The 20,058-nt window shown below is 53.0% G+C and overlaps 4 protein-coding genes and 1 long non-coding RNA gene across 10 annotated transcripts; 3 read left to right on the top strand and 2 right to left on the bottom strand.

Annotated features, from left to right (window-relative positions):
* Positions 1-1,671: 1,671 nt before the first annotated feature.
* foxj1a (forkhead box J1a) lies at positions 1,672-4,984 on the bottom strand. The gene is made up of 3 exons (XM_085934117.1): positions 4,882-4,984; positions 3,802-4,399; positions 1,672-3,368 (listed from the first exon to the last, which is right to left on the bottom strand). The coding sequence occupies exons 2-3, from the start codon at positions 4,363-4,365 to the stop codon at positions 2,607-2,609; spliced, it is 1,326 nt and encodes a 441-aa protein (XP_085790243.1). The 5' UTR covers positions 4,366-4,399; positions 4,882-4,984; the 3' UTR covers positions 1,672-2,606.
* Positions 4,985-5,524: 540 nt separating this feature from the next.
* On the top strand, positions 5,525-8,686 carry LOC147044096 (uncharacterized). The gene is made up of 2 exons (XR_015068573.1): positions 5,525-6,568; positions 7,197-8,686. It is a non-coding gene; the product is annotated as an uncharacterized LOC147044096 (long non-coding RNA).
* mfsd11 (major facilitator superfamily domain containing 11) lies at positions 5,681-9,476 on the bottom strand. Of its 2 annotated transcripts, none has more exons than XM_085935006.1 (11): positions 9,222-9,476; positions 8,032-8,157; positions 7,913-7,968; positions 7,561-7,845; positions 7,434-7,492; positions 7,201-7,360; positions 6,940-6,983; positions 6,799-6,864; positions 6,416-6,719; positions 6,145-6,280; positions 5,681-6,037 (listed from the first exon to the last, which is right to left on the bottom strand). In XM_085935006.1, the coding sequence occupies exons 2-11, from the start codon at positions 8,155-8,157 to the stop codon at positions 5,888-5,890; spliced, it is 1,386 nt and encodes a 461-aa protein (XP_085791132.1). In that variant the 5' UTR covers positions 9,222-9,476; the 3' UTR covers positions 5,681-5,887. The 2 variants fall into 2 exon arrangements, with proteins under 2 accessions (XP_085791132.1, XP_085791131.1); XM_085935005.1 differs by lacking the exon at positions 9,222-9,476 and adding an exon at positions 8,688-9,137.
* Positions 9,210-15,576, top strand: sh2b1 (SH2B adaptor protein 1). Of its 2 annotated transcripts, XM_085934993.1 has the most exons (10): positions 9,210-9,474; positions 10,476-12,349; positions 12,416-12,517; positions 12,600-12,691; positions 12,828-12,898; positions 12,976-13,131; positions 13,220-13,431; positions 13,548-13,722; positions 13,850-13,940; positions 14,398-14,562. In XM_085934993.1, the coding sequence occupies exons 2-10, from the start codon at positions 10,691-10,693 to the stop codon at positions 14,417-14,419; spliced, it is 2,580 nt and encodes an 859-aa protein (XP_085791119.1). In that variant the 5' UTR covers positions 9,210-9,474; positions 10,476-10,690; the 3' UTR covers positions 14,420-14,562. The 2 variants fall into 2 exon arrangements, with proteins under 2 accessions (XP_085791119.1, XP_085791120.1); XM_085934994.1 differs by lacking the exon at positions 13,850-13,940 and having other exon boundaries at positions 9,211-9,474; positions 14,398-15,576.
* Positions 15,577-15,998: 422 nt separating this feature from the next.
* On the top strand, positions 15,999-19,894 carry LOC147044093 (suppressor of cytokine signaling 7-like). 4 transcript variants are annotated; one of them, XM_085934996.1, is made up of 10 exons: positions 15,999-17,622; positions 17,692-17,732; positions 17,866-17,964; positions 18,282-18,419; positions 18,607-18,749; positions 18,828-18,996; positions 19,065-19,193; positions 19,279-19,414; positions 19,489-19,614; positions 19,746-19,894. In XM_085934996.1, the coding sequence occupies exons 1-9, from the start codon at positions 16,292-16,294 to the stop codon at positions 19,577-19,579; spliced, it is 2,277 nt and encodes a 758-aa protein (XP_085791122.1). In that variant the 5' UTR covers positions 15,999-16,291; the 3' UTR covers positions 19,580-19,614; positions 19,746-19,894. The 4 variants fall into 4 exon arrangements, with proteins under 4 accessions (XP_085791122.1, XP_085791124.1, XP_085791121.1 ...); XM_085934998.1 differs by having other exon boundaries at positions 19,065-19,195; positions 19,401-19,414; XM_085934995.1 differs by having other exon boundaries at positions 18,607-18,996.
* Positions 19,895-20,058: the final 164 nt, after the last annotated feature.

The following is a 20,058-nucleotide window of genomic DNA, read 5'->3' as shown; positions in this document are numbered from 1 at the left end:
TTATATCACATTTATATTTTGATCTGAAACTACAAACGTTCGTCTGCTTCTATTTGGAATTCTTCCAGAAAATTCTGGAAGCTTTGGAAACTTTTGTTTGCAGGGGGGCGGGATTTGAACAGAAACAAGCATCCATCCCACACCCCCGCCCACCGCCCATGTCCTGATTCTGCATTCCTCTTAGTTAATAAGTGTGTGTTTGTGTAATACGATGATCTCAATGATGATTTTTATGATGTCATTTTTTCCTCGCCATCTTGCATCCACCATCTCATTTGTCATCCATCTTCTACTCAGCATCTTGTTTGTTTGTGACTGTGTAAGTGCGTTTGTGTCATCTGGTTTCGGCCTTGTTGTGTTGCCCAGCGTTTGTTGGCTATTGTTGGTTTGTAAACTCACTGATGTCTAAAGACACACAAACACAGACAACCTAGAGGGCAGTGTTGCTTGTGTGTATGTGTGTGTACGTGTGTGTGTTGTTATCAGGCAGTGTCAGGGCACCTTGGCTGGCAGTTGTCTGATTTGTGATGTCACATGGCGTCCATTTCTTATCCCGTGAGCGAGTGAGCGGATGGCAAGCAGGAGGCTGACCAAGTCGTTTCCTCCGGCTAGCCTGCTGGCTTTTTAATACGTGATGAAATAACTTTAACATACTGATGTAATGATTGACCTGTCGAGGGGTGGGGCTTCGCTTATTAGCGTTTGAGTTAGCAGCATGGCCCCAACGTTCGTCGTTACCTCGCCACCCGTCGCACATCAAACTGTGTGTTTGCAGCACATGTGCACCCGACTGAAGTTTGCAAACTTTCACAGCAGCCGTGTCATAAATCTGAGGCCCCGCCCCTGGTGACAGCCCAACCAGCCATTACCGCGGCAACAGGCCTTTATGGGACAACATGTCTTGTTGTTGCCGTCTGCATGTGTGCTGGTAATCTGATTACTCATCTTGGTCCTCATCTATTATGACTGCACGGCGTGCTCGTCCCTCATTGGTCAGCCGCCGCCCTCACGTGACCCGCCTTGAAGCGGTTGCCGCCGTCAATATTAGTAGTGCGACTGGCGGCCATTTTGTCGTGTCGAGGGTTAGTGTTTCGGCCGTGAGCTCGTCTTACGCGACTCGGGTTACCGCGGACACGTTGGGGCGGGCGAGCAAGAGACGATTTGCCAAGTGGCCCATGCCGTGACACGGACATTTGCATCAACTATATAGGCCACAAAATAAAAAATTCTGGACAGTTCTCACTGAATCACTTCATAACAACTTTTTTAGTTGATATTTTAGGAACTCTCTCGGTCCACTGTTGTAATAACAGATCCATATTTAAGTACTTAATGAAATCCTTATCGAGTGATTATGAAGCGGGGAATGTTGCCCGATGCAGCGTGTTGGGTGTCTGTCATATGTCACATGACACCGCAACCTTGATGAGGGAGCACATGACCCGGCTGGGGGGTCTGCCTGGGGGGGGTCTTAGTTGCTGATATATGGAGGCTTGTAACACACAAAAGACATGCAAGACAAAGACCCCCCGTGGCCGACAATTGGGACCACAAGCACTACAACCTGCAGTGTGTGTGTGTAGTATGTTCGTGTGCATGCGTGTTGTGTTAATGTGTGTGTGTATGTGTTGTGTGTGTGTGCATGTGTGGTGAGGCAACAAGGTGCAGTAAAAGACATTTTTATTGTTTGGAAAAAAATAGCATTAAAAAAGAAGAGCCAATCAATCTTGCGGTTTGCTGTCATAGTGATGGAATAGGAACAAACTCACAAGTCATGTAATGTCTTCTGTCATTTCTCAACGTCCCGCACGAGTGTTCAGAGGTCACGGGACATTTTCTCCGACCAAAACGTCATCACTTTGATCTTGTCTTTCAAAGTCCATAAAAGCTTCATTTGGCAAATGCTAACAATTGACAATGTTATTTTTGTCCATTGCGATGGGAAGTTGAGCCTTAGGAGGCGGAGCCAATGCAGGAAGTTGGTATATGATGATTTTTGTTGCCTTGATGTTGATCTCAGTCACATTAGTGGACTAATGTTGATCAGTTAAGGTATTGAGGTTCAGGGTTAGAATCTGAGCGGTTGTTCTTCGACTTCTTCCCATTAGCGTGTTAGCATGTTAGCTTCATTGAAGATCAAAAACTTAATTGTGCGTATATTTAGAATGATATACCCTGCGATTGGCTAGCAACCAATGGAATGTAACCCGCCTTTAGTCCAGTCAGAAAGGACAGCACCCTGAAATGGAGAGTGAGCGAGAGAGAGTGAGAGAGAGCGAGAGAAAGAGAGCGAGAGAAAGAGAGAAAGTTGTTGGAAGCATGGATGGAGGGATTGTTGGTTGAATGAAAATGTTTTTGGGATCTATGCAACCAACTATCAATGTTGGTTAGACAATGGATATTTTCTTGCCTGCATTATGAATGTTGGATGGATTATCGGATGAATGGATGAATGCATGGAACGCTGGATGCAAGAATTTGGGCTCCATCTCACTGAGTGTAGATAAGTGAAAAATGGACATAAAAAAATATCAGATGTCAATCATGTGACGTAAACATGAAGTCCCTTGAGTATCAAAAGTTTGAGGCGCGGGGTCCAGGCGACCTCAGAGCAGTGAGTCCGCGGGGGGTTCTGCAAGGTCAAACAATTGCTCCAGATTGACGCCGGCGCCACACAGGAAGTCGCTGCGCTCCGGCTCCGCCTCTTCCTCCAGCCAGGGGCTCTCCAGAAAGGCCGAGCCCAGGAAAGACTTTTGGGACTCGCCTAGCGCGTCCGCGTCCCCCGCGGGGCCATTGGCTGGCACTCTCAGCTCATCCTCTTGGATGATGGGGCCCAGGGCATCGCCGGCGTCTAGGCTGAGCTCGCCGCTGAGCGCCGAGTCCAGCAGGGCGTCCCAGTCAAAGTCACCCTTGAGAGGGCCGCTCTCCTTCTGCTCATCCGTAGGGAGCAACGGGGGGGAGCCTGGGCGGCGGGGGGTCTTGCCTTCACCACTCCTGCGGCCTGACTTCCTCTTGGTGCCACCCCCGGGCGTGGGCCATGACCCCAACATGGTCCCCTGGGCCAGGCGGGCGTCCCAGCTCTGCTCCGTGGCCTCCTCAAACTCCTGCAGGAGTCGCTGAGACTGGTCATCAGCACGCAGAATGCCGACGGGGCTCCCGACGGGCGTCGGCGGAGCTCGCCCCAGCCGGCTTTGCAACGCCGGGTTGATCCTGACGGGTGGCATGCGGCGCTTCTTGTAGGCGCCGCTCAGGAGGCGTTCGGCGTATTGCGGGTCAATCTTCCAGAAGCCGCCCTTGCCGGGTTCATCCTTCTGACGAGGAACTTTGATGAAGCACTTGTTGAGCGACAGGTTGTGGCGGATCGAGTTCTGAAAAAACACACGGCTTAGCATCGCAGCTACGCACGAGTTAGTAGCCAAACCTTGCTAAGTGACATCCTTGTTTGCTAGTGCAATAAAAAATGTATGGCACACTATTAGTATTCATGCTGCTCCCCCCCCCCCCCTCCATGCCCCCGCTCTCCACAGTCTAAATGGAGTTTCTGACCTTTGTTAAATATTATCTGCTCCATGGTGGCACTACAAAACCAACTTCATCAATCATTTATGTGGCAAATTAAAATTTTTGTTGAAAAAAGACAAACTGCACAAAATTGTTCCTACACACTTGAGCTGGACGTTGTGTGTGTGTGTGTGTGTGTGTGTGTGTGTGTGTGTGTGTGTGTGTGTGTGTGTGTGTGTGTGTGTGTGTGTGTGTGTGTGTGTGTGTGTGTGTAAGTGTGTTGGGTGACTGGACCCATACCTGCCAGGTGGGCTCGGCATGCCTGAAGTAGCAGAAGTTGTCTGTGATCCACTTGTAAATGCCGGCGAGGGTCATTTTGCTGTGCTTGCTGTGCTTCATAGCCATGCAGATTAGGTGCGCGTATGAGTAGGGCGGCTTGACGCCGGCGTCCGTCTTGTAGTCCACCTCGTCTGGGCAATGGCCGCGCGCCACAATGGCGGGCAGCGGCAGCAGTCGGCTGTAAGCAGCCGCTGTGGGTTTTCCGGGTGTGAGCGGCGCGCCCGCCGAGGCCGGGTCGGCCGCAAGCGGGGAGGCGGGTGCCTCCCACCCCAGTGGGTGGTGTCGGTGGGGGGGTGCCGGCGGTCGGCCAGGGGGGACGCCGCCCCCCGCGATGGAGAAATCCTGCAGCCACTGCAGGCTGGTCAGGCTGTCATCCAAAGTGGCAGTGCCGCCCCAGGACGCGCCCGCATCCGCTGCGCCCACCTCTGCTGCACCCGCCTCCGCCTGGGCCGCCGCCGCCACCAGAACCTCCTCCAGACCCTCGCACTCCTCGGGACCCCCTTGGTAGCACGACTCCATGCTCATCAGCGCCGTGACGACTTTGCCGTCCTCAACTTGACTGCAAAGGTATGACGTGCTCAAGTCAGTGAGTGAATGAATGAGTGAGATTTGAACAATGGAGTCACGTCCTCAAACACATTTAAGTGAGAAAATGAGAGCATGACTGCATGAGGTCAAGTGTCAGTTGAGCGTTCCGAAGTGAGAACATGAGAATGAATGCAGTGAAGTGAGAGAGGAATTGTTAGCGTGTGAATGAGTGCGCGAGGACTCATTTGAACACAGTCAGTTTCTCTTCACACCTGCGCGCGTGCACGCCTCGCTTGCAAATTGTTGCGCGCAACGTTTTTATTCACATCGAACAAACTGAACTTGTGAAGATATTTCTAATTATGTTCACGTATTGAACTTGTTAAGGGAGTTAAAACTGTAACATGACAAACTTTTGCACTTTTTTCACGTCGAGTCGACGCAACAACAAAAAAAAAAAACAGCATTAAATGTCGAAACGAAATCAAAAGATTAAAAAAAGTCTGATCTTACCTGCAGTCAAGCGTCTCTCGTCCGTGTGAACTGTGCGCGCGCCTCCTGCCTGCGTGTGTCTCCGTGTACGTGCGTGTACGTGCGTGCGCGCGCGAGGGCCAACAAAGAGCCACGCAAAGAAACGAAGACGACGCGCAGCCCGCAGTGCCACTTTAATACCTGAACACGTAACCGGAGCAACGGCGGACGCGCCCCCTTGTAAACAATCTGCCACGCGCCCATTGGCCCGCCCGTTTCCATGGAGACACACCGACGCGGCCAACTCACGGCACGCTTCCACGCTACGACTGCAGAATCTTCCATCCGTCCACCTCTCTGTGGCCCATTTTACGACTTTCGAGTTTATTTGTAAGGGGGGGGGGGGATCAGTTTTGCGAGTTGAAGCTTTTTGTTTGTCTCGCCAACGTACAATATTTCTTCCTTATACAGGACTAACGTTCCCAAAAGTAGAACATTTTGTTTGGAAACGTGTATTCAGGATTTTGGCGGTCAAATGAAATCATGAGATAACTTTGATGATCGTTTAACATGACGTATTCTCTTGCATGTGACGTTACTTTCAATGTTGTGCAAAGTCGTCATTAACACCAAAAATGCTGGACTACTTGCACTTTTGTTTTTACATTGGAAGACAATCTGTAGATGTAATAATCATTATTCAACAAAAGAGGGCAGTACAGCATCACTTTGTTTTGATTGCTCGTTTTATAAGGGATAGCGTGTAGATATTGCTGCCATCTAGTGGTGAGCTAATAGAATGCAAAGGTTCGTTGCATTTCGAAGCACTCACAGACCAAAGTATTGCTCTTTCAAACTTTATTTCAACTTTTGACATCATTAGTTCGTCTCGGTTTTCCCTTCTTGGTGGTCAACATTCCGGTAAAAAAATAAAACTTAAGCCAGCAACCAGCAGCACTTCCCATCATGCCTCGCTGTGTTATTAAAGTGAACGTGCAAATTCTGTGGTGGTGTAAATGTGCGAAGCGAGTCCTCATCTTTATCTTCATCAGATGCCGTCGACCGCGCCCGCCTGCGCCCGCCACTCGGCAACAAAGAAGGTAAGTGAGCCGGCGAATCCCAACACGACCATGATGACAAGCTGCCAGTGCAGCAGAAGGAAGTTGCTGTAGAAAAAGGCCACCGCTGCCAGGATGGACTGAGGAGCAAATACAACAGCGAGGTGACACCACTGTGACCTTCAAACTTCTATTAGGTCACTGGAGAAGGTAGGCACGGTTGACAAAGAATATCAAACCTTCCCACCTGAATGAATTTGAAGGCGGCGAAGGCGGGGGCACTGTTGTCGCGGAAGGTGAAACCGATGATGCTGAGCAGCTGTGTGTTGAAACAGCTATCGCCCAAGCCCAACAGGAAACTGCTCAGCAGCGCCACGCCCACACTGCACATACACAGCGGCCATGAATGTCATCAATTTGGAATCATACATGTTGCAATGGCGGGGATATTTTTGCTCCTGATGATCCTAACGTGTGTTTTGCATGCGGTGTTGCGTTTAGAGCCGATGGCGGACGACCTGGGCCGTATGTAGGCAATGAGCTGGGTTCCCTCCTCGGGCGCTAAGGGGGCGTCGTCGGCAATGTTGATGAAGATGAGGTAGAAGGCCACGTAGTGCGACAACAGGCCGAGCAGCACCACGGGATTGCGGCCAACGCGGCCGCCGCCTTTGGTGAGTGCGCCAAAGGCTCCCCCGCCCAGGATCTCCCCCAGGCCCACGCAGATGCCTGACAGCCCCATCAAGCTCTTGGCATCCGCTCCCAAGCCCGTCATGGCGCCGATACACGTGCCGTACACACCGCTGTAGAAAGTGAGCTCCACGCCTGCCGGTACACGCGTGCTGTCAACGTCAGCCGTCAAGGGGGGGGGGGGCGCGTCACATGACGACAAGTTGTGAGTCACCTGTGTACGCGATGGAGAGGCTGAGCAGCAACATCTCCTTGGTCACCAGCATCTTGCACGCCCGCACTGGGGAGCAGGAGGACAGAAGCACGGTCATTTAAATGAGCTTTTTGCGCCTCATTAAAAAAAACGCGCATGTACCAAAAGCGTCCAGGGCTTGCGAGCAGACGTGCGAGAAAGGCGAGCTGTAAAGACAAGTTGAGAGAAAAGCTGAGAAAAGGACAATATAAAATCTTTTCAAATAACACAGTAGGCTTTAAACGAGTAAAATTGGCACATGACATTTTTTTTTCTTTGGGCGTCGAGGTAGCAACGGAAAAAAATAATCAAAAATAATCTGTCGCCATGGCAACCGCAAGATATCACAAGCTTCATTAACATCAGCCTCATGCCAACAGGTACCCGAGTGTACTCTCGTTCGAGTTGGAGGGCAGGAGGGCCTCCGATTCGTCGCCAGGCGCAACTTCAGCTTCGGAGTCGGGCTTCCGGATGAGAAAGAAGAGGAAGCAGCCCACCAGGCTGATGACAGTCAGGGAGATGAACACCGTCTGCCGGTCCTTGTCTGCACACACGCAGACCGGGAGTCAAACTTGCACGGCAGCGCGTCTACACCTGCATGACCGGCCCCATCCTACCTGAGATGTGCTCGTGTCCGCGCCAGGCCAAGAAGATGAACAGGTTTCCAAACAGTAAACTAAAAACACGCGTACACCATCAGCAGAAGCAAACTAAGTGTCCAACATCACACGCTGCGCAGCTCACCTGAACTGCAGCAGCGCCCAGAAGACGCCGCTGTTCCTGCCGATGGTACGCGTATCCGAGTTGAGCGCCAGCACGTTGCCCTGCGCCGTCCATAGCACGGCGGCGCCGATGCCCACCAGCACCGAGGCGGTGTAGAAGCTCCACGTGTACGGGTAGACGAAGACGGCGATGTAGGCGCTGTACAGCAGGCCGCTGAAGAACATGGATAGCTGTGCACCCATCACCGCCACCACCGACGGCGCCAGCAGATTACACCCCGAGAACACGCCGTAGATCACCGCCATGCTGGACCGCACACGCACAAATACATTAGCAGCCCCCCCTCCATAATGCGACATTTGTGAACTCTTACCTGGTGTATCCGCTGCCATGGAAGGTGCTGCTGTTGAAGCTCTTGATGACCGTTTGCTGCAAGGAACAAGAGAGGGTGGTGTGAAAGCTGGCGTGACGAGTGGCGTCGGCACCGCCTACCTCGATGTTGCCGCACGTCTGGAAGGCGGTGAAGATGAACATAAAGGCCACGCCCAGGACGATGACGTTGATCAACTTCTTGCCGTCAGGACCCATTTGGAAGCGTGTGTGTTGGCCTCTCAACATCTGACGATGACAAGACGTTCAGTGTGCAAGGAGACCAACTTTTGTTTCCCCACATTTTACAAGCCTTCACAGGTTTCTTCATAACAAAATGCTTTGGTCAAAAGGGTCAACATACATGGACATATTTGAATAGATTTTTCTAATTCGATGTAGTGTGGCTGATGGTTCTGGCCTTCTGTCATGTTTGGAAGTACTCCGTAATGATCTGACCCAAACCATCCGACCTTTGTTTATTTAATTACATCACATCATTTTGGATTTTATGTTGTCACCTTTCGCAGAGGTTGAAAAAGGTAACAACAAAGTAGGACAAATTACGGAGTAGAAAGTACATACAGCAAAGTTTCCAAATGGAGGAAGTCAAGGTCAAAAGTCATGAGAAAATTATTATAGTACAGATGGCTGAAAGTAATATGAGTGCACTTGGCACCACTATAAGATACTTAAACATTGGTGGTAATAGAAGGCATAATAGTGGATGTTGTTGATTTAAATGTATGTGGAAATTAAACGTATATTTGTCCACTTACAGAGCAGGCGGCGATTTGGTTGCTTCTTTGTCGCCTCTGGAATGCCAGATGCTGGCAAAATTAAACTAAGCTAATTTAAGTGTCATGGATTTCTTCCGTATGGACCCAAAATACACCATGACGGAACCAGCCGGATTTTTGTAAAATTGTCCTCACAATCCCAAGCAAGTAGAAGACGAATCCGAAAATATGAAATCACGTGAGCTTGAGAGGACGTCAGCTGACCCTGAACGTCACAAGCTCAGCGCATCAAATGAATATACAAACCGCTGTGAGTGAAAGCTATATTCAAGATCATCCATTTGACATGTAGATTTGTTTTTTAACAAACACGGCGAAGAGACACTCCACGTTTCCGCTTCCGGGTTAAAATAAATATTTTAACTATCACATGAAATCTTAAAATATAGATGTATGCATCGATAGATTGATAGAGACAGAAAGAGATTGCAAAATATCCGTGTGCGTGTGTGCGCGTTTTTTGTGCATCTAAGTGTCCGTCCATCCATCCTCGGTGTGTAACGTTGCACTCACTAAATCTCGCGAGAGTTTGTGGAGCGTAGCTTCGGCAGCCTCAGCAGACTAGCTGCAAGCTAGTATCTCATCTGTGGCGAGTGACTGTTGCTCGCAATCTTGTTCTTCAGCAACAACAAGAACAGCAAGAAGAAGCAGGAGCAGGAGCCTCCCCATGGGACGCCATCGCGCCGCTATGCGTCCACACCTCCGCGCTCGTTTCACTCGGGTTCGGCCCCGCTGACGGATGCCTGGACGCGGCTGTGATTTGCAGGTAGTGTTGGTTGATGCTCCCCGTAGGTTTATTTATAGCCGCCAGATACTGTCTGCTAGCAGCTAATCGCGGAGCTAACAGCTAGCCTAGCTCCACAGTGCATTTGGCAAGGCCAACTGCTAAGCGATGGCTTCATTTGTGACCCTCGGACAAAACGTCTTTCAACAAGACGTCGCTCCTGTAATGGGACAAATGGCAGATTTTTGGGGTGGGGGCACACTCTTTGTGATTTTGTTCAGCTGAATGAGCAACACTCGCCTTGCTAGCGTGAGCGAGCTAAAGTCAGCCAGCGTTATTTACCTCACCGTTACACGTATCTGCATGGTGAAAACGGTATTTCAAAACTTACAAATAATCATCAGACGGATATTTTAAAAGACAATTCCAATGAGAAGAGTACAATTTTTCTGTGATAAACGTAAGAAAATGACTATACTAGAGCATTGAAAATGCACCAATTTCTGTCCATCTCGTTAATATTCAGTCAGTTGAGATTTTAGGGGTGACCTTTTTTTTGTTGAACCAGAGGTTCAGCATCTATGTTACTTTATTAATCATCATTTTTTTGAAAAGGTTGCTGTCATTGGAAAGCTTGCATTAAAGAGACGTCACAATGATATAATTTCTAATTAAGTCCAGTCTTTGCATGGACAATAGGTAACAAAAATTACAATTTAAATACTCCAATGATTTGAAGGCCTACTTTTAGAAAAGTAACAATGTACAAATCTAAAGTTATATAACTGCATCAAATATAGTTATATAATGTTTGCTGCCCTACATCATTTTTGTAACTTTTTTGTAACGTGTGCAGAAAAGAAATGTGATCAAATACATAGTAAGTATAAAGTATTCCACAGGATGCATTTGTTGTTGATAAAATTAATGGAGTGTTGGAAGCAACGGAATAGTATATGAAGATAGATAGTACATGTCATTAAAGTTGTTTATAGTTGATCTTGTGCACGTGTGTGATGAGTTTTTGTGTATTTTTGGATCAGGATGCAGCCTCCCACGGGTGGCCACGTATTTACCGTCTGACCGCCACCAGGAACCATGGAAGTTGCCGGGATCATGTAGCCGCACACCGTGGGCTCCCATGAGCACCGGACTCGGCACTCCGCTGTAAACGATCGCACGCACGTGCGGCGTTTTTCCTGCATCTGTACGGCATCGCAAGTCAGGACTGATCTGATTGGTTGTTGTCGGCAGGAGGATGAACGGCTCGTTATTAACTCCTCCCAGCCCGAGGGCCACAAACTCCTCCCCTTTGCCCCCGTCTCCCTCCCCATCACCGTCACCACCGTCACCCTCTCTGCTGCCCCTGTCGCCGCGGCCGCCGCCCCTCCCGCCTCTGATGAGCCCGCCACCCCCAACCCACCCGTCCTCGCTGTCGGACACGCCCACTCCCTCGCCCTCACCCTGCCTCAGCTGGACTGAATTCTGCGAGCTTCACGCCCGCGTGGCGGCCGGCGACTTTGCCCGTCACTTCCGGGCATTTCTCTTGGAGAACCCGCACTACTCGTCTGACTCGGCCGCTGCCTTCTGTCGCCGTTTCATGGATCGCTTCGTCCGCCACTTCCAGAGTGAACTGGAGGGGGCGCCGCCAGTCGACGGCACCTCTGGCACGGAGGAACTGGTGAGCTGGGCTCCCCAGTCAGACGCCACCTCCCTGGAAGAAGAGGCCGCGTCCCCCTCATCGGTGTCTGGCGTGGCTGTCCCATCCTGCCCCACCGCTAATGTGGCACGGCTGGCCTCGAAACAGGCACCCACACGCCTCCTGCTGGACGGTCGCAGCGGTGACAGATTTCAAGATCCCTACGCCCACGGCCAGGTCCTGCCGCCGTCTTCGTCGTCGTCCTGCTGCTCATCTGTGGGGGGCAACAATGGCAGGCGAGACGACAGGGGCGGCGCAGCAGCCGGTGGGAATGGGGATGCGCCCGCCCAGGAAGAGGAGGACAGTTGGCCGGGTGCAGGGTCCGTGGGGGAGGAGGCGGAGCCGGACGAGCGAGAAGCCGAGAGCGTCGAGGCGGACTTCCCCGATCCCTCCTGTGCGCCTAGCACGCCCCCGCCCGATTCCAAAGGCAATGGCTCTGGCTCCGGCTCTAAAAACAAAGTGAAGAAGCGCTTCTCGCTGCGCAGCGTGGGGCGAAGCGTGCGCGGGAGTGTGCGAGGCATCCTGCACTGGCGAAGCTCGTCCAGCGACTCGGCGCAGAGCCCGCTGCCCGCCAGCTACAGCTACACCCTGGGGATGCAGGATGCCACTCCGGCCCGGAACGCCGCTACCCAGCCTCCGACGCCCACCTCCTCCATGCCAGTGTCTCTGTCCATGCCCCTGTCCCTGCCACACTCGTCTTCGTCCTCGCTGCCCCCCTCGTCCTCCAGCAGCGCCACCTCTTTGTCGCTTTCTGACGCCGCCCGGGACCGTCGGCGGAGCAACGGTGAAGGCGGGGAGAAGGACAAGTGGAGCCACCGCCTGGAAAAACTGCGACTTACGCGATCCCCGCCTCCCGTCCTAACCCTGGGCGCCGCCGCATCTGCGATGCCACCCAACTGCGCCAACGCTTCCGTGGCTCCACCCAGGAAGGTGGGACGGTTGGTTCGGGAAGGCGGTGTGAGCGTTAGTTCATCGAACGATGAGTTGAGCGGAGGTCACGGCTTCCCAGGCTTTTCCTTTGCTCTCCCGCATCACGGCCCCGACAACAACAACACGGTGGCACAGGCGGCCGGGGCTCCGGGTGTGGCTGCGGCGGGCACCGGCAACGTACCCTGGAGGGGCGGGCGCTGGCACAAGTGTCGTCTGGTCCTCCGAGATAGGGAACGGGAAGGCGAGCGTGGTGACGAATACTACTTGGAATTCTTCATTCCACCTAAGGTATGATGATGATGAAATATAAAAAATAACAATGATGACATTTGCGTCCACGTTTGACACTGTCAGGCGTCGAAACCGCGGCGGACAGTGGCGTGCGGCGCCATCGTGGACGTGAGGAGCACGACGGCGCTGGAGGTCCCCGACAAGGAGAACAGCTTCCTGCTGCAGGTGAGATGTTGACGTGTGAGCTAGCGGACGTTTTCAGTGGTCTCTGCGTTTCTTTGCGCTCATCTGTGGGTTTTTTTGTCAGCTGGAAGGCGCTGTCCAGTATGTGATAGAGACGCGAGACGCCATCCAGATGAGGGCGTGGCTCAGCGACATCCGCAACGGAATCTGTCTCAGGTAAGGAGCTTCATGTAGCAAACGACGGACGGCTTGTCACATGGCACGCGACTGGTGACGGTCTGGCGTCTTGCATGTGACGTGGCGTGCGTGATGTACTACAAGTAATGCGGTTTGGGATGTGATACATTGACAGCAGGCAGGAAGACCCCGACGGCCCGCCGGACATCAGCGGCACGCCCGAGAATATCGACCGTCTGTCGCAAGGTGAGTGCGGCCAAACGCACCATCGTGGTGGCACTTGGACGTTCTTTGATGCCGCTTCCTCTTTCACACTACCGCAGTGTGCTACGGCGGCGTGGCAGGCTCCTCCCCTCCGATGGAGCCTCTTCCGCCCGAATTGCCGCCACGAGCCCCTCTGGACGACCCTGACGCGCGTGTTCTTGGAGGGGGCGGGTCTAGTCTGGGTACGCCCTTTGCTGAGACGCCGGATGCTACAGGTGATGCGAATGCTGCGTATTTCCGAGCTTCTCTAAGCGATCGGGCGGCTGGTCTGATGTCACCGTGTGGGTTCCATAACATACACAGGCTCCTTCCTGTTTTCCGAGCCTACGGTGGGTGACGCTCCGGAGCACCCACTCAGCGAGTGCCAGTGGTTCCACGGCACCCTGTCGCGCCTCAAAGCGGCCCAGTTGGTGCTGGCGGGCGGGCCGGCCAGCCACGGCGTCTTCCTGGTGCGCCAGAGCGAGACGAGGCGCGGCGAATACGTTCTCACCTTCAACTTCCAGGGGAAGGCCAAGGTCGGTGCCTCGCCATATCCGTTTTTATGACGAGGTCACATACACACGTTGATTCTAGCTCACACGCATGTTCCCATCACACGCGATGACGATATGCGTGTCGTCCTATCCGGCAGCACCTGCGCCTGTCACTCAACGAGGACGGACAGTGCCGCGTGCAGCACCTTTGGTTCCAGTCCATCTTCGACATGCTGGAGCATTTCCGCGTGCACCCCATCCCGTTGGAGTCGGGCGGTGCCTCCGACGTTACGCTCATCAGCTTCGTGGGTGCCGCTGCCGTCCGCCAGCCGGGTACGAGCCGGAGCGCGTCGCCCGCCACCTGCCCTCCTTTTCCTCCTTTTGCCGCACAACGGCCACCTCCCGCCGCCCCTCCCACTTTTGACATCTTGTTTTGTTTGTCCGTCACTCGTCCTTGCAGGCCGGGACAGGGCGGGCAGCCGGCCTACCATCTGTGATGTCATCACCACGCGCCATCCCGACTCTCCATCAACCCCCATCTCTGACTGTGTGTAAGTGACTTGTGTGTGAGGGACTTAGTGAGAGTGTGTGACTGAGTAGATAGTGAGGGTGCTTGCGTTAGTGTGTGCGCGTGTGAAAGTGTGTTTGGTTGTGAGAGAACGTGAATGTGTGTGCTTGTGTGAGTGCGTGTGTGATCTGAGAGTGGGTGTGTGAAGGCTCGTCCATGATTGGCTGGATTGTGTGACGTTGCAAATGTTGGCGAAAGCTTTCCTGCAGCGTGTTGAGAAGCCACAAGGTGGTGTAGATGCCCGTGTAGGAAGCAATCTTCACTTCCTGTGACCCAAACAGGAAGTAGAAAGGTTCAGTGTGAGAGTTGACTGTTTCCATAACAACCATGGGTTCCATGACTCCTCCTTCGCTCCTGACCTCACTTTCTTTTGCTAGCCCCCCCTTACTCCAGCCGCATTTAAATGTTTTTCTCACACACCCCGTTTCATTTTTACACAGACTTGACCAGCAGACCCCGTAGCCCCCCACAACCGCCCCCAATTCCACCAGGACGCCCGCCGCCCCCGACGCCACCCCAGGAGAGAGGACGAGAGACGGAGCCAGAGACAGCGGCTGCGGGAGGCAGCGGCGGCAGCGGGGCGGGAAGCGGCAGTGCGTCGGAGGACTGGGACGACCGGGACACTCCGTTGCGCCAATTAGAGGCGGCAGCTGTGGTGGAGGGAGAAGAGCCGGAGGCCACCCGGGCGCCCCGAGCCGTGGACAACCAATACTCCTTCTTCTGAGGAGGAAGTCGTAACACTAAACGAGCGAGAGCCAGACCAGACGGACGCACGCCGAGAGCATCCTACGACACTAACAAGCTCCGCGCCACTTTGGGCTTGGCGTACACACGTACCTCACACGACCGCCACCTAATCTTCACAAACACCTCATACAAGCCTGCGTGCGTGCGAGTCATTGATTTCCCGTGTGTGTGTGTGTGTGTGTGTGTGTGTGTGTGTGTGTGTGTGTGTGTGTGTGTGTGTGTGTGTGTGTGTGTGTGTGTGTGTGTGTGTGTGAGTGAGTGAATGTATGTGATCATGTGTGTTTTAATGAATGTCTGACTTTTTGTGCACGAGCGCTCATATTTACCTGATGCGTATAAGCCCGGCCAATGATGTCATCTCATCATCCGGCGCCTCTCGGTTGGTTGTGTTTTTGTTGTTTTTATTTTTTTTACCTCTGCGTCTCTCAGCGAACGGTCCGTCTGGTTGCTGTGGCTGTCCACGCTGTCAAGAAGAGTATTGAATTTGTTTGTCTCAAATCTTTTGTGCCCTGTGTGCTTTTTGTTTTTTTGGGAGGGAGGGGGCAAACAGAAACGCGTCTCTTTCATACATTCAGCAAAAACTTTACTACTCGTGCCTTTTCTGTGACATCTCTGCTCACTTTAGTGCTTACGTTTATTTGTTTGTTTCATTCTTTACATTTTTTGTTTGTTTTCTTTCAATTCCAGACGTGGTCTGTCTGTCCGTCGTGTTTTTGGTCAATCTCTCAACTCTTTGTGCCTTTCTTCTCTTTTTGTCGTCGCTGGGACCGCGTGTTGAAGGGGGCGGCGGCTGTGCGCCTCCGCTTGTTAGTTTCAGGTACTTCATTGAATTTGATGATTATAATATAAATATAGTAATATGTTAACACCGATAGTGTCTTTATTTTGTTTACGCTTATGTGCACAATAGACACACGTTGAATGGACGTTGATGAGGGAAAACGATGCGAAACATTAACCAACTACAGTCAACACTTGTTAAGCAATTGCACGCGCAAGGGCACCAGTCATAGTAAGATTAAAATGTATTTAAACATAAGCATACGTATTTAAAAATCAACAGCATTGTCTGGTTTTTTTTTCTTACATTCTTTTAATTTGAGCTTAAAATTGAAAAAAAATACGGTAAATTTTGGGGATAAAAGTAATGCGACAGATTTCGATTAGCAACTGAAAAGACTAGATGGGTTGATCTTTCACTTGTATACAATATTCGTAAATTATTGACAAATGTTTTGCGATCATTTTGCCGCTCTCGACGAAGTGCGCCGCAAATACCGTGCGCGCGCTTCAATACTTGCGTGATCGATGATTGACGGAGCTGCTGCGCACGCGCGCGGTGCTTCCCGTCCATGTTGTGTCCGCGGAAGGAGGGGGCTAACTGCTAACGGCTAGCCTGGCCCGTGTCCTCCTTCCCTTTCTTGCCTTCTTATATTCTTCCGTCTCCTTGTTCTGGTCGGATGTCGTGAGGAGATGTCCTGGGCTCGCTGCCCCACCAGGCGGCCACCGAGCGCCGTCGAGGCTCCAGCAGCTCTCCTTTAACCTAAGTTAAACTCAGCTAAGCTAGGCTAACGTTAGCGCGCGACGATGAGCGACGAAATGTCTCCTGACTTCGTTTTGATGCGTCTCCTCGTTTCGGCGGCCGAGTACGACCACCTGGAGCACCTGGACCGGCAGCCTGAACACGTCACATCCGGTAAAACTGGCCTGCCTCACGGCCGGTTCGATGTGGATTCCGGGGGTCCCACTCCGGGCCTTCTCGGGTCGGATTCTCCGCACTACAGCTCGCCTCTGCCCGGCAAAGGTGAGCTAGAAGGCCGGCTGCTTTTGCCGGAGGTACCACCAGGCTCCGAGGAGGAGGACGACTTGGACTTCCCCGGCTCTGGGAGGGCTGGCTCGAGGGCGCAGTTGATGGTGTTTGGAAACCGGATGTTGGACTTCGGCCTGGAGCAATCCCCTTTGGAGGGGAAGGAGACCCGGTGGGTGGACTCCTTGGAGTCGGGTTCCGGTTCGTCCGGGGCCGCAGAAGAGCGGGATGTCTGTTGCGTCTCGTCTTCTGAGAAGAACCAATGCGAAACGTCTGGGTCGGTCCTCTGCCACCCGCTGGCTAATTGGCCTCAGATGAGTCTGGGAAAGAATTGTGGCACGGGGGACGAGGAGCTCCTCCTTGCTTTGAACCCGACACCGGACCAGACGGCAGGAAAGGAAGGTGATGATAGCGTAGCGGCCTCCCTCCCTCGGTGCTCCTGTCTCCTGGCTGCCGGGGGGATGGCACCGGGCGAGGATCCGAGTGAGACCAGTGATGCCCTTCTGGTTCTGGAAGGCTTGGATGCGGATGGAGATGTCGGGGATTTGGGGCGGTGTAGGAGGGTGGAGCCCGTGTTCTCCAGTGGAACTCTCAGCGGGCTGATGCAACAGGTCCACAGACTTGCGGGGGAGGCAGGGGTCTGCACCCATCAGACGTGGAGGACCCCTACAACCGTCCACGGCCCTGTCGGCTCTCTCCCGAACCAGATAGCTGACAGTCTCCAAGTATCCCCTGCTAGCCCACTGTCCCCCACACCAGCACCGCGGCATCGCCTGCAACATCAATCCCGCTCTCAACCCCAGAGCCGGGCCACAACCCCCAAGCTGTGCTCAGCCACTGGAGGCCGCTCAGCCTCCCCCCTGGTGGTTCTGGAAGGGGATTTGGCAGGTGGGGACAGGACGCCCAGGGGCAAGTCCAGGAAAGGAGGGTCCCTGAAGGTGCGACTAAGTAAACTGTTTCGGACCAAGAGCTCGTGCGGTGGGACGGGGGGCCTCCTGGACAAAAGGCCATCGCTCGCCTCATCCACTTCGTCGGGTGGGAGTCTGGTGGACGTGTGGGGGTCTGCCAGATTGTGGGGGTCCACCTGCAGCAACATGGAGGACGGCGGCAGGTAAGAGGTCTATGTTGAACCGGCGCGGTTATTGTTGTGACACGATAACGATCACTTCCTGTTTGTCAGGCTGCAGACGGCCACGCTGACGTGCACGCCGCCCTTCACCGGTGAGCACACCTCACATGCTAACATGTAGCAACCTCCTCTCTTTGAGCACTAACCCTTCCTCATGGTGACATTACTTCCTGACTTTTGTGTGATGTCACTTCCTGTCCTCTATCATTCTCTCTCTCTCTGAAGGTGAGACGGTCTCTCTGGTGGATGTGGAGATCTCTCGGAGGAGCTGTCTCCACCCCCCGACTCCTCCACCTCCACCCAGACGAAGCCTCAGTCTGCTCGGTACTTGTACCTTGTAATTTCTGCTTCCTTTTCTACTTTTACCTGCTCCTTCTCTTCTCCCATTGCTTAGTATTACATCAAGTGCCTGACTGAAATTGTTTTTTTTTTTGGGGCCAATTTTGTTTTTGGGCCCCAAAAAATTTTATTGGTTGTTGATTTAATAAATGGGAAATAACTCGTATATTGCTCTCAGATGTAGAGTTGTGCTTGCCGGTGAGAAGAAGTTGGTGTCAAAACTGTCATCCTGTTGATGAAAACAATCCAAACTTCTATGATCCACCTGGAGCCAACCAAAAATGTCATCTGTGTTCCCTCAGATGATTTGGGTGGTCCCCCGCCTCCGCGGATTCCGTTGTCTGAGTGTGTCGGTGGAGCTTCGATGCAGTCTCTGCCTCCCCGTCCCATGGGTGTGCCCCCCTCCCTGAGCACCATCCAGCACAGCTTGAGTCTTAATGGTGGGTCAGTTCCTGGCTTGATTTGATCATGCATTAGTTTTGTGTTTATTATTATCATTATTATTGTTATGTAGGGGTGCAAGTACTTATTTATTGGCTGGAATAATTGATAGGATAATAGATTCTAAAAAGACTGGATAGCGAAAAGCCTGCCTCTGGCCCTGACCCTGCCGCCATTTCTTCTCAGACTCGTTCCTGCGGGGGCTACCCAGGCCCGTCCCACTGCGAGCCGACGCCCGGCACCTGCCGGTGCCCCGCCCGGCGTCCCGCCGTCCCCTCAAGCGTCCCGACGCCGGCAACTTCGCCAGCAGTCTTCGAGAGCTGGAAAAGGTCAGGCTGGACTACGATCTACGTGCGGCGACTACACCGAGACGTTTACTTGACAGTTTGCGTGTCCACACCGTACAGTGTGGCTGGTACTGGGGTCCCATGACGTGGGAGGACGCCGAGATGAAGCTGAAGGGCAAAGCGGACGGCTCCTTCCTGGTGCGGGACAGCTCGGACCCTCGCTACATCCTCAGCCTGAGCTTCAGGTCGCAGGGTGTCACGCACCACACACGCATGGAGCACTACCGAGGTAACGCGCACCCCTGCATGACGCCGCGACCGTGGCTGACCTGTGACGACTGGCCTGTGCCCTCTTAGGGACTTTCAGTCTGTGGTGTCATCCCAAGTTTGAGGACCGTTGCCATTCAGTGGTGGAGTTCATCGAGCGTGCCATCATGCACTCCAAGAACGGGAAGTTCCTTTACTTCTTGCGCTCCCGAGTCCCAGGTTGGCTGCAGACGGCACATCTAGCTCGCTACATGACATCCACACCCGCCCGGCTTCTGCTCCAATGCGCTTTTCCTTTTTTCAGGTCTGCCGCCCACACCGGTGCAGCTCCTGCATCCCGTGTCCCGCCTGAGCAGCATCAAGTCACTGCAGCACCTTTGTCGCTTCTGCATCCGCCAGCTGGTTCGCGTGGACCACATCCAGGAGCTGCCGCTGCCCACGTCAGGCTCCGCCCACCCAACTTCACGTTGTACAGCTTCAGGGCTCCTGCTGAGTTCTCTTCTCTTGTTCGCAGGCCGCTCATCGCCTACCTGCGAAAGTTTTACTACTATGACCCTGAGGAGGAGGTCAGCCTCGCCAAGGAGGCCGGCGACGCACAAACGTAGCAAATCAGTGTGTCGACTAGTGTGAGACATTTAAAGTAAGGATCACGCTCCCAACCATTTGATGTTAACAAACAGCCTGGCTGGGCAATTTTGAAGAACAGGATAAATTAGGGCAGTAACCTTTCAACACCACTGTAATTGTTATTTTTTGGGGGGGATATCACAGGATGAACTTGAAGCTGGACAGCCAATCAGCTCCCTTGCTACGTCCTCTATCCGGGCAAGTTTGGACAACCTTTCTTCTCTGAGCTCTCTGACTGGCTTCTGTCAGCGGGTGGAAAAGAAAGCACTCCTCCTTGGCTTCTGTTGTTGCCGCCGTTGCCGCTGGGTTTTGGCTAAAGACGTGAGCTGCGCGGCTCCCTGGAACCTTCAGAATAACAGGACATTAACAGAACGTTGACGCTCTCGCATGTAAAAGAAGCCCAAGCCGCGTCCATCCCGGTGAGTGACAGCCAATGGGCGGGACCCGAACATTGATG

This window comes from Syngnathus leptorhynchus, chromosome 16, assembly GCF_054491065.1.
Source record: "Syngnathus leptorhynchus isolate UIUO chromosome 16, UIUO_Slep, whole genome shotgun sequence".
NCBI classification, from domain to species: Eukaryota; Metazoa; Chordata; class Actinopteri; order Syngnathiformes; family Syngnathidae; genus Syngnathus; species Syngnathus leptorhynchus.
The sequence above is the reverse complement of the archived record's forward strand: the minus strand, read 5'-3'. Positions and strand labels throughout refer to the sequence as shown.